The 13,637-nt window shown below is 45.8% G+C and overlaps 1 protein-coding gene across 4 annotated transcripts in view; it reads left to right on the forward strand.

Annotated features, from left to right (window-relative positions):
- The window catches only part of ST3GAL3 (ST3 beta-galactoside alpha-2,3-sialyltransferase 3), a gene marked incomplete at its 3' end in the record, with an annotated part of 495,733 nt that overhangs the window by 190,492 nt on the left and 291,604 nt on the right, over positions 1-13,637 (forward strand). For 2 of the 4 annotated variants that reach the window (XM_073593923.1, XM_073593922.1), the window contains 1 exon segment: positions 10,549-10,596. In XM_073593923.1, the coding sequence (XP_073450024.1) occupies positions 10,549-10,596 (48 nt within the window). 4 annotated transcript variants of the gene reach the window in all.

Here is a 13,637-nt window from a genome sequence, read left to right on the forward strand (position 1 = left end):
AAGCCGACACCACAGAGACCCCGGGGTGGCTCCTTCCCTCTCTAGCGAGCACACAGAAGGTGACTGACTGCCTCCGCTGTGAATGTTTCCCTATATGACTGTGTAGAGGAGTGTGTGTCCATTCCCTCCGCTCAGGTCTCAGATTACACTCACCTCCCTGCTCTATGTTGTGCAGTGTGTTTTTTCAGGGCCCTGCCTCGTGCCTTCAGGAGCACAGAGAGATGCGGTGTAAACTGTGTGCTTTGGGAGTCTGTAAAGGAGAGATGGCGTGCAGATAAACAGCTACAACTTATGTGACATTTTAAAGCAGAACTTAAATTGGTGTGCCACCCAAAAAAAAAATGCTTGAATGTGCCTAAAAAAAAAAAAAAAAAATGGAATTTTTTTTTAACTCACCTCTAAATGGCTGTTGCTATGTGGTCCCTCGTAGTCTGCCTCTTTCAGTGCCTGGGCTGGTGACATCACTTCCCCTCGGCGCAGGAAGGGCTCAGCTCTGCTCCCTCCCTCTTGTCAATCATCTGGGACACATTACAGGTCCCAGGTGACTGAGCGGCCAATCACGGCGCGCGTTGCCGCTCACGTATGCGCAGTGGGTGCCCGGCTGTGAAGCCACAGCCAGGCGCCCACAGTTGCAATGCCGGCGCCGCTGAACGAAGGGGGGAGATGAGCGGAGCTTCGATCCCCCGCATCGCTGGACCCTGGCACAGGTAAGTGTCCGATTATTAAAAGTCAGCAGCTGCAGTATTTGTAGCTGCTGACTTTTAATTTTTTTTAAACAATGGGAACTCCTCTTTAAAGTCATTCTTAACCCCTTGGCGCCCAGCTCCCGCCGACCCTATAAGGGGTTTGGCATCATGGGAGGCGGGGGGGGCATGTGACCATGTGACCGCCGTGATTGGCTGTCACAACGGTCAAGTGATCGGAAAATGTCCGATCATAAGAAGCGATCTGGAGCTTTTCATGAGCCGCTGGTCACTGTGCCAGGAGCGCGGAGGGCGTGCGCTCTTGGCATAGCTCTATCAGTGCTAATGGACACAAATATGCGGCCCATCTGTGCTAAGGCCTGGCTGCCGAGAGACCGCACATTTGTGTGCAGTCGGCGCTTCAGGGTTAAGGCAGAAGGTTTTTTTATCTTAATGCATTCTATGCATTAAAGTGGAATTCTACCCAAAAATGGAACTTCCGCTTTAAGTACTTATGACCCCCTGACATGCCACAGTTGGCATGTCTTTTTTTTTTGGGGGGGGGTACCTAGTTTTCACAGGTACCCAGCTCCCACTTCTTCTCCTGGCACTGCTGCGCCGAGGGGAAGTTCACCTCCCCCCCTCCCCCCCTCCCTCCCTGCAATCTTCTGGGACACATCACAGGTCCCAGAAGTTTGCCCGACCATTTACAACACAGCGCAGCTTGCGCATGAAGCCACAGCCTGGCGCCCACACTTGCAATGCCGGCACCGCAGAGAGGAGGGGGAGAGAATTGAAGGTTTGGGCGGCCGCATCGCTGGGCTGTGGGACAAGTGAGTGTCTATCAAAAGTCAGCAGCACTTTTTGTAGCTGTTGACTTTTAAACGGGTGGAACTCGGCTTTGAGATATAAAAAAAAAACTTCTGTGTGCAGCAACCCCCTCCCACCAATACTTACCTGAGCCCCATCTCGATCCAGTAATGTTGCACGAGAGACTCAGCTGTCCGGGACACTCCCTCCTGATTGGCTGAGGCACACAGCAATTGGCTCCCGCTGCTGTCAATCAAAGACAGTGAGCCAATGAGGAGAGAGAGGGGGGCATGGCTCCATGTCTGAATGGAAACACAGAGCAGCGGCTTGGCTCAGGTACCCCCATAACAAGCTGCTTGCTGTGGGGGCACTCGGCAGGGGGGAGGAGCCAGGAGCACCACAGAGAGACCCGAGAAGAGGGGGATCGGGGCCGCTCTGTGCAAAACCATTACACAGAGCACGTAAGTATAACATGTTTGTTATTTTTAAACAAAAAAAAACCCCCAAGACTTTAATATCACAACTATATCAGAGGACCACAATCTGAAAACACTATTTAATTCATTTTTAATATGCAATGCAAACACCCCCCCCCCCCCCCCATCCATCCATCTCTGCAGGCTTTACTTTGAAAAACAACCCCCCCCCCCCAGCATTTCTATGGCCATCTTGAGTAAGGGCAGGTGTTTCATGTAGCATTTACCTCCTGGAATCCATCTGCCCTTAGCTCAGGCATTCTGGCAATAGGGTGTGCCTAGCTGAGAAAGCTCCACCTCCCATGAGGACTTCTGGGATGTATGACATCATTTTGGCCTAGGCCAGAGACCAGGAAGTCAATAAATATGAAAAGCCTGCGCAATGAACTGAACTTGGTGCCAACCCAAAAACAAACACCAAAATCGATTTACTTGTAGTAGCGCTGCTGTTCATAGGTGGTATAAAGTGCACCTAACGGACTAGAAGAATTATATCACAGCACTGCGTGGGTAAGATCACCTCCTACATGTATAAGCTGTGTTAAAAAAAAATGTAATTCTATAAATATAATGAACTCTGTGTTTAATATCACAAATCATAAGTGTATATCCAATCCTTTCAGTGACAACCTACATAGGTTGTACCTATTTATCGGCAGTCTTCTCTACATCTGTTCACAATCCAAAATGTATGAAAGTTGTCAGAAAAAAAAGTGGGGCGAGGAGCTGAAATTACACCCTGCAGAGCTCAGTGAGGAGAACTCTGAGAGCTGATTGGAGGGAAGGGACCCACACCCCATTACACAGCACACAGGAACAGAGCTGAGGCTGTCAAACACAGGCTGTGTGCTGGAGGTCCCTTCCCTGTCACCTTTTTATCTCTTGGTGTCAGGAAAACTTGTCATAAGTTATTCATGCTGATAGCAGAGGAAGGAAGCAGCAGACAGAAATGACACTTAGTGCTCCGGACTGAGACAAGTACACACTATAGAGGGATAGGCTTTGTTCAGATTTCATGTCTGAGGCTTACAAGAACTTTGGTATTGAAGGCCAGCGCTCTCTGCTTACATTCTGCTTCTTGTCAGAGATACCGTATTCAGTATTTTTCGCTGTCTGTTATTTTCAGTCTTTAGCAGCTCATAAATCTTCCCCCGTTCTGTTTTGTCTGTGATTTTTTATTTTTATTTTGCGGCTACATTTGGAAACCAGCGGAGGGTATTTTTAGAAGTGATCTGACGAGAGATTAAATAAATAGTTGGGCTTAAAAAAGGATTATCCTAAATTGGGAATTAGCGGACTGATCTCTCTGATCCTGTTCTGCAGCGCGTGGAAATATATCGATTTGCCTTCAGAGCCGGGAGATCAATAAAGTTCTCAGACTTTCCACATACAAAGTGTTCATATTATCTAGTTCAGAGATAATCCCTCACACGTTATTATTGTGCATTGCTGTCATAAAATTACCAACAAAATACTTCCTATAACCTACAAAATTCTCTGAAAGTGGTTGTATACCCGCAAAAAAATAAAAATAAAAACCTGCAGGGCAAAGGCATAATGACCCTAGTATGCAGCGCAATATGAAAAACCTTCGAACTAAGCGTCGGCATCGCATCCCGGTCACCACAGAGGGAGATGACATTTTTCCCTCGGCATGTCTTCCGGGTTCGCGGCTCCGGCACTGTGAATGGCCAGAGCCCCGATGACGTCACTCCCGCCATGACGTCACTCCTGCGATGACGTCACTACCGCCATGACGTCACTCCTGCGATGATGTCACTCCCGCGATGACGTCACTCCAGCGCACGTGGGCGCGAGAGTCTAATTTCCGTCAAGAAGCTCTGATTTTTTGGCAGGGTCCGCCGGACCATCAGAGCGCATGCGCCGCTGACATCAGCGGCTGCATGAAGTGCGAATATCTCCTAAACCATATATGTTTAGGAGATATTCATTTTACCTACAGGCAAGTCTTATTATAGGCCTTTATTATCGGCTTACCTGTAGGTAAAAATTTAAAAATGGGTATACAACCGCTTTAAGCTGGCAAGTCATTTTGCTAAAAAGACAAGAGACGGGGTTGCGCATGCCCACGCACCAGTGGCCAATAAGAGAGAATCAACCTTTTGTTGGTTATGAAGCATATCATGGAAAGGAAGAGGAAGCAAATCAGTGTATGTTTATACTTATAGGATGGGAAGTATATTGATTCTGGAAGGCCCCTTTCACACTTGTGCGACTTGTCCTGCAACATGGGACTGCAAAGTCGCAGGACAAGTCGTACCCCATGATTTCCAATGAGTACCATTCATATCTGTGCGACTTCAAGTCGCACCGACTGCAAAGTAGTCCCTGTACTACTTTGGTCCGACTTTGATGTGAGTTGAGGTCCATAGACCTCAAGTTTACACAGGCATTCCCTGAAATTGCGTAGAAATCGTGGCAAAATCGTGCGACTTTGAAGTCGCGGTAGTGTGAAAGGGGTCTAAGAAAGCAAAAGATAGAAAAATACCCCAATTATGCTAATCTGCTATTCTTTTTAAACCTATCCGTATCATATAGAGGTATCCTGTAAATAATCACTATCTATAGGGAGGCCTCCTCAGGCAATTTGACTGGCCAATTACTGTGACATGGTGTCATGCATCTAGGCCACTTGTTGGTCACAGTCAAAAAGAGCTCTCACGACTACCTAAAAAAAACTGTTTTTTCAGCATCCCAATGTCAGAAACCATGAAATCAGACCGCGACAGAAGTACAGTTAAATCACACTTGTTTAATAATAAAAGTAAATAGAACAAACGTAGTCAAAACATAGCCAAAGTTCAGGAATCGTAATGGATAGTCAGACAAGCCAAATGTCAGGGAGCCGGAGATGAGCGTAGTAAAACAGCAAGCAAGATCTAGAGCCAGAAGGGATGTCAGCCAAGCAAGTCTTTTAAAAGGAATGCAGGAGAGAGTCTCTGTGATGTTGACCAAGGCGAAGACAGAGATCCTCTGGACTGGATGGCTTAAGTAGGCAGGACTGACGAGCAGGATCATCAACAGCTGAGTACCTGTGGAGATATAAGAGCTGGCAATTAGCTAAAGGCTGACGGCCAGCTCAGAGAAGGAAGGGCTGAGTCCAGCCCTGACACCCAATAGACCATGTGGCCCATGTGACACTCCAAGGTATGAAAAAAATAGGTTATCTCTACATGTTTCGCTCACTTAATGAGCTTCGTCAAGAGTATCGGATAATACATCAAAATAATGGGACAAACAAACCTATAAAGTCCATGGTGATGAATGGAAATTGGTAACCAATTGTTTGGTCGCCCTGTATTCATACCTTTCTGAGCAAAATGGCCACCATGAGTCCACGTGTAGTGACGTCATGACGTACGTAACGTCACCGCACAGTTACGTCACCACGCAATTGCGCATTGGCGTTCCCACATTGGAGAACGAGAAATCACTATTTTTTATTAGCCACAGTCAGGGTGGATTTGATTTAAATCAAGTTGATTTTAATCATCATTTTTAAAATGCAACTGTCATTTCTGTCCCGCATCTGCTCCTCCTCTGACCCGCTGTTGGCTCCTCCTCTGACCCGCTGTTGGATCCTCCTCTGACCCGCTGTTGGATCCTCCTCTGACCCGCTGTTGGCTCCTCCTCTGACCCGCAGTTGGTTCCTCCTCTGGCCCACAGTTGGTTCCTCCTCTGACCCGCTGTTGGCTCCTCCTCTGACTCTCTGTTGGCTCCTCCTCTGACCCGCTGTTGGCTCCTCCTCTGACCCTCTTTTGGCTCCTCCTCTGACCCGCTGTTGGCTCATCCTCTGACCCTCTTTTGGCTCCTCCTCTGACCCGCTGTTGGCTCCTCCTCTGACTCTCTGTTGGCTCCTCCTCTGACCCGCTGTTGGATCCACCTCTGACCCTCTTTTGGCTCCTCCTCTGACCCGCTGTTGACTCACCGACAGTCCCATTCACTTTAATGGGACGGCTGGTGATGGGGCAGTGACACAACAAGGTCAGGGACGTGGCGGCAGCAGGTGAGTGGACGCCCGATAACAGGCGCTGCCATGATGGAAATGAAATGACAGGTGCTCTTTAAATGTAAGGACTCATTATTGCTGGTAGTTAGAATCTTTATTATTTGCAAACAAAATGAAGGTTTCCTATTTAGAATAATAAGCTGTCAGGTTAGTAAAACAGCGATATCAGAACCGTTTCAATCATACAGTTTGTAGTGTACATAGATTTTCAAAACAATTGGATAAAGGAATATTCCTGAACTTTGTTTTATCTCATGGTTATTACTGTGACATTGTGTGAATGTATCAGTGCAGTGCATGTTATCTCAGCTTGCGGAGCTTGGATTCATTGAATGAGTTTACCAAAAAATGTAAATATTGCATAATATACAGCCTCATGCTACAGAACTAAGCTCCATTTCATGCAGAATAAATTAAATTATTAATGTATCATAAATAGAAAACTATCTTTAGATCGATTTTAACTCCAAAAGCATTTTAATAAAATAAATTTAGTAAAAATCAAAAAAATCGAATTTAAATTAAAAAAAAAAAAAAAAAAAATCAGATTTTTTTTTTTTTTTAAATCATTGATTTATATCCACCCTGGCCACAGTGCCATCTATCGGACTATCAAGTGAAGTGCGATCGCTCCTCACTCCATCTTGTGGATGAAGGACAAAGTAACCCTAATGATGGAGCCTCCGGATATTCTCCAGACCTGGGATTATTGATTCATTTAACCCCATATACACTTCAATCAGATGTTGTATTAAATTCCTGTGGCCGGATAAAGTAATATACATTGCTGTTATAAGGCAGAAACATTACACTGAATACATAGTTATTTAAGACTGGAGGAAAAAAAAAATATGATACCTGCATTAGCCAATAAGATTCCACCTATCGGTTTTTCACACAAGGTTCAAGAGAAAAAGACTGAGGCCCCCTTTCACACGGGCTGTCCGATCGAGCCCATCTCTTTTCAGGTGGACCTGATCAGACCCTCCATTCACCTCTATGGAGCGGCGGATGTCAGCGGTGACCTGTCCGCTGACATCCGCAGATATCCAATGGGATCGGATGAAAACGGACAGGCAGTCCATTTTCAACCGATCTCCCCATAGAGGAGAGCGGGGCTCTGAGAGGTGACATCAGCACAGTGAGCGGAGACGGACCTGCCATCCGCCTTCTCAGTGGAGATCAACGGAGCGATCCCCCCCCCGCTGAGCAAGCGGAGTCCAACAAAACAGACGTGCCCTGTCTGAAAGGGGCCTTAATCTGATTGGTTGCTCTTGAAAACACCTCCCCCTTTTTCCTAAAACTGAACTCCATTCAGCTTATAATGGTATTTGGTATAGTCAGTCTTTTTTTTTTTAGCGGACAGACGTCAGTACACAGTTCCATCACCTCTAGTACAAAATGTATGTAACTGGCAAGGGCTGATTGGACATGCTGAAAGGGGGGCTGAAGGGGGGGGCAGTAGTGTTGTTGGGGGGAATCTATTGTTGCTAAGGAAAAACTACTATTGGTGGGTTGGGGGCATCTATTGTTGATGGATGCTGGGGGAACTGTTGTTGATGGTGGGGGATCAATTGTCTATTGTTGCTGGCAAAAGGGTCTATTGATGAGGGTGGCGGAGCTAATTTTGCTAGGGGGTCTATTGTTACTGGGGTGGATCTATTATCGGTGGGGTGGATCTATTATCAGTGGGGTGGATCTATTATCAGTGGGGTGGATCTATTATCAGTGGGGTGGATCTATTATCGCTTGGGTGGATCTCTTGTTGAAGTTGGGGAAGCTACTTTTGATGGGGGGCCTATTTTTGTTGCTGGGTCTTTGGTTATATGATTATTATTATCATCATTATTATATTATTATTGTTGTTGTTTTTACCATTATCATTATTATTATTATTATTATTATTACATGTCTTTGGTTTGGCGCTCTCATTGGACTTTTTACATGTGAATTCCAAACTTTGAGTCCCCTAGGTAAGGGGTATAAGGGGTACCCTGTTTTGCCAAGAGCAGCCTCACCAGATCCATTGCATTCCATATGAATTTTACTCACCTTCTTCAACTATAACCCCATGATGAGTTACATCCAGAGCCGCGGTCCCACCTGTTCCAGCAAAAGGAACCTAACAGGAGTTCTACTCCTTTCACAATCCAACCAAAACTAAAATAAAGTATTTTTTTTGGGGCTTTATATACTCTTCACAGAAGAATTACATTGTTCCAGCTTGGACCAACCATGTATACACCATAGTCAAACTTCAATGACAAGCCATGATTAAGGCCCGATCGGCCGAAATGTGTTGTTTTTTTTTTTTTTTGGCTCTGTGTACCTTTGAACAATAAAGGGTAATCGTTTGCTGATACCTACCGATATGCCACCTCTTGATTGAAGCTTGACTACCGTGTGAGGTTTTCAGAGACCTCTTAGCCTGAGCACCGAGACTTTGGATGTCTTGTAAGTGGTTGTAGTGCTGTTTCATCTGCTACTTTTCATGGTTCCTATAAGACCATAGAAAGAACAGGCACAAGGAATTGGCACTCCTAAAACCTCAAGAGTCTCTAACAGGGAACAATTAAAACTTTTTAATGAAGTCCTATTTGTTGTAATGTAAGCAATTACAGTCTCATGAGTTCATCCCCTGAGGGCAGGCTAATCCTCTGAGCAGAAGCAGACTTTAGTGCAAAGGAGATAAAAGGGAACAGGAAAAAGCACCTCTTAGTGAAGACTCACAAAAATTATTATTAGATCACAAGGCAAGAAACTCGAACACACAGGCTCATCAGTAAACAACACCGGTAAAAGATCGGCAACTTCTTAAAGAGAACGACACAGATCTAGCTGTGTGCCGCTGTCTGGCCATGAGGAAGTATTATTATTATTATTATTATATATAATAATAGGCCGGGAACTCTCCACTATCCGGAGCTGAGGGCTGAAATGCACTGTGAACCGCAAAGCTGGCATGATGACTTCACCAGCAAGGAAAGCGACGTGGTCGCTCCTGTGGTCCACGGTGCATCCAGCCCTCAGTTCCGGATAGTGGAGAGTTCCTGGCTGGCTTCCTCATCCTGAGACGGCGGCATACACCTAGATCCGTGGCGTTTTTCTCAAGAATTTGGCAATCTTTTCCTGGTGATGTTTACTGATGAGACTGTGTGTTCGATGTGAGTTGCTTACCTTGTGATCTAATAAAAATTTTAGTGAGTCTACACTTCGAGGCGTTTTTTTATCATGTATATACTATACCTGTGGGATTATCCTAGAAGCTGGTAATTGCTAAAGTGGACACCACTACTACACTGCTACTACAGTGACTACCACTAGCTTCTGTCTCCCGTGCTGAGTGGCTGCCTTGCTGCATTTTGAACACAGGAGGTCTACCACTGGGCACAGGCCCCATTCAAAGATCGCTTTCCATTTTCTTAATGAGTGCAAAGCATTCGCTGATTGTGCCATGTGGGGATCCAACCCGTCAAATCAGAGAATGCTTTGCATTCATTGAGAAAATGGAAAGCGATCTGTGAATGGTGCCCGTGCCAAGTGGCCCACTTCCTTTGTTCACAATGCAGCTGCTCAGCACGGAACCAGAAGCACGTGGAGATCACTGTAATAGAAGTGTCTACTTCCAAGGGCATTGGCCAGGTCTGGTATACAGTATACACAGTTGGTCCAAGCTGGAACAACATATAAGATATCCATATCTGGAATTCTTCTTTAAGTCTCCAAGTCGCACTTGTGCTACTTGTCATGGGCCTTTGGATACGTGAGAAGTCGCAGGCCATTAATTTCATTGGAACCCGTTCAAGTCATAGTGACTTTAAAAAGTTTTCTGCACTACTTTGATGGGACTTTGGATTAGTGTGAACAGAGAATTAGTCTGCATGGTTTTCATCCATTGAATAGGAGAATCGGGATACCGCACACCGGATAAAGTAGAAAAATTAGCTTTATTGTAAAAATAGGATCACCAAAAATACAAGACAGTATGGCAGAATGTACAGGCTCAGCTGACGCGTTTCGCACTCCTGGTTGAGCGCTTACTCATAGCTCTGAGTAAGCACTCAATCAGGAGTGCGAAACGCGTCAGCTGAGCCTGTACATTCTGCCATACTGTCTTGTATTTTTGGTGATCCTATTTTTACAATAAAGCTAATTTTTCTACTTTATCCGGTGTGCGGCATCCCGATTCTCCTATTCAAAGCTTTGCACTACCTTGCATTTAACCAGCACCTGGGACTCTTCACCTTTAAAGGCTTCACATCAACTACACACCTGGGTTTGGATATACCTGAGCGGTGAAACACTTTCATGGTTTTCATCCACCTTCAGCTGGCCCAGATAGAAGACCTCCATCTTCATGGGCTCCCAGCACATCCGGTGTCTGCAGTGGGTCAAAATAAAGCATATTAAAAATATATGTGATGGAATACTAATTGATTCTATTGGTCTTCTTTATAAACTGTATTCTGATGTCCATTTGTGCCTTTTATTTGTGATTTTCACCACAATCCAGAGAGAGAAGGATTGAATTTATCCTCTTGTGTTACAGATTCTGTGCTTCATGCCTTTGACTCCGTTGGACACAGTTTAGGCCCAGGTACAATGAAACACCCCCACCCCTCCCCCCCCTCGCTCCCTCCTTTCCCCTCTGCGTACCTCCTCGCTCTGTACTGCAGCGACATTATGCCGCCTCTTCCTTGCGTATGGCAGCCATGTTGGGAGGCATTGATGTGGCTTTACAGTTTTCCGTAAACCAACTTAGAAAAAGCTTCTCCCTCCTGTGATATCTCCTCCAATTCAAGCAGATGTAAGTTATATGGTAGTATCCTAGAAATCCCTCACAGACCCTCATTACATTGGGTGCAGGCACACGGGGGGGGGGGGGGGGGAGAGGGGGGGCGGAGGGGGTGCCCAAAGGGAAATAACTTGCATATTGGAAAGTGACTCACTTTCCCGGCAGTCACGCTCCATAGGAATACACATCTAAGCAGCTTAATTGTATGTTCTGTTGTGGTCAGAGATGACGTCATTTAAAGGGTGACTCCACTTTAGTGGGAAAAAAATAGCAAATAAAAAAAAAAAAAAAAGAATCTAGCTTATACAATTAGGACACAAGTCATTTTGTAATTTGACTTAAAAATGATCTTTCCTTTTTCAATCTGGAGCTCTGTAATTTTTATGTAAAATGCAATATGGCCACCTGGAGGCATTCTGTACACAGATGGTAGACAGACCTCCCCCCCCCCACAAATATCCTGCTTGTGTGATTGGCTCACTGATTTTCCCAGAAGTCTGCACTAAAATCCGGTTCCAGGCATCCCCTGCAACATAAATGTCATTTTGGTGAGATACTCCCAAAGGGAAATCACATCTAAAAGGATTCAGACCCTTCCACTTTTCTCATTAGAGCCCTGCAGGTGCAGCAGCTGATTGATAATGATAAAGTCACTCCAATTCACATCCACTTTACACATGAACACAGAGAAACAAACAGCTAATTATTCAGAATAACAATAGGTAGGAATCTGCAACAAAGTTTGTTACAATCCCTGCAATCTACAAAGATCACCCAGAGGGAAGGCTTTTTTCTCAGCAAAAGTGGAGTTACTCTTTAAAGGGTCTCAGAAAAATGAAAGTACCTCTTTATTGCCGACCTGTGACTTTAACAATATGGCAGCCATGTTTGTGAATAGAGCAGGAATTTAGAGCTTATGTGAAGTCTGCAATTAACAAGCAGACTATGACATCATAAGCACTTCTCTTTATGTAAAAAAAAAAAAAACTCTCTTTAAAATGTAATATGCTGCTTTTTGCTGTAAAATTATTTTGAATGTTTGCTATGTAGCAATAAATTTCCCTCCACTGAGACGTGTCCCATGTGTGGGTGGCTGCTGCATTACTTAAAAGAGAAGTGCAGGATTAAGAAAATAATAAACATTCATAGATCCAATGCTGCATCTGTCCCCTGCCGCCGCCACACAGAGAACTGAGTGATCAAAGGCCGCTGATCACTCAGTTCTTAGGTCTGCTCTGACCAGAGAGTGGTGACTGTCATTCACCGCTCTGTACTCTGCCCCTTCAGCACTCACTGGAGCATTGGGCTGGGGAGGGGGAGGGAGCAGCTGCCTTAGTCTCCCAGCGGCACACTGAGAGGCTGTGCCCATGCCAGTCAGGCATTTGGACAGATCCTGACATTATTGTCAGGATCCTTGCTGGCTCTGTGATGCAGAGCACTTATGCGACCCAGATTCAAAAAGCGCTTTGGCCATTCTCCTCCTTTAAGGCAGAACTAAACTCCCAGAAATACTTACCTCCTCATTCCAGTCTGTCAGGCTATGCTGGGGATGCATGCTGACCTGCGAATGTGCATCTCAGGGTGCATGTCAGAAACCATGAATCCTGAGAGAGAAGTACAGTCAAATCACACTTGTTTATTAATAAAAATAATAATAAAAAGGTAAACAGAGTAAACGTAGTCAAAACCGGAACCGGAACGGATAGTCAGGCAAGCCAAAATGTCAGGGGGCCAGAGATGAGCGTAGTAGAACAGCAAACAGGCTCTGGAGCCAGAAGGAATGTCAGCCGAGCAAGTCTTTAACAGGAAGGAGAGCGTCTCTAGAGATGTGACCAAGGCGAAGGCAGAGTTCATCTGGGCTGGACGGCTTAAGTAGGCAGGACTGACGAGCAGGATATCATCAACAGGTGAGTCACTGTGGAGAGATAGGAGCTGGCAATTAGCCGACAGCTGAGTGGCCAGCTTAGAGAAGGAAGGGCTGAGCCCAGCCCTGACAGTGCATTCAGTAGAACACTGTGAGCAGGTAGGTAAGTGTTTGTTACTGTGGAAGAGACATAGCAGGTTGCTCACTGTCTTTTTATTAGTTAAAAGAGAAGTCTGGGGTTGGAGTTTTTTCCTGAATCATACTTAAACGGGATTCCGGCCAGCTAAAAAATTTTTTAAAGTCAGCAGCTACAAACACTGTAGCTGCTGACTTTAAATAAGTAGACTTACCTGTCCTGGGTGCCCGCGATGTGGGCCGCCCGAGGCCGACCCATCCCTCGGCTCTCGGGTCCCGGCACCGCCATCCTAGGTAAGGGAAACTGCCAGTTTCCTACTGCGCACACGCGAGCGGCGCGGCAATCTGTGAATGGCCCCGTGGTTTTCTGGGAACACACACAGTTCCCAGAAGGCAATGGGGCCGCTCAGCTAGGAGCAGAACACGCTGCGGAATAGGAACAGGCAGATTAGGAGGACTGCCTAGCAACAAGGGTTCAGGTAAGTTTAAAACAATTTTTTTTTTTCAAATGTTTTGTTTAAAATTTTTTTAGGATTTTTGGTGAAATTTTTTTTTTTCAGGGTGGCCCCCCACTTTACTTAGGTGGATGCAGCATCGGTCTGATGCTGCATCTGTCCCCCGCCGCCTCTACACTGAGAACCGAGCCATCGAACACTGCCAATCGCTCGGTTCTGACAGCTCCGTGAGCAGAGAGCTGCTGACTGTCAGTCACAGCTCTCCGCTCTGCTCCTTCCTCGCTCATTGGAGTGCCGGGCTGTGGAGGGGTTGGGAGCGGCTCGCTGAGAGGCTGAGCCGGGTGTCGGTCAAGACACCTGGCGGTTCCCGACTTCAGTTGTCGGGATGA

The sequence above is a fragment of the Aquarana catesbeiana genome, linkage group LG07, assembly GCF_042186555.1.
Source record: "Aquarana catesbeiana isolate 2022-GZ linkage group LG07, ASM4218655v1, whole genome shotgun sequence".
NCBI lineage: Eukaryota > Metazoa > Chordata > Amphibia > Anura > Ranidae > Aquarana > Aquarana catesbeiana.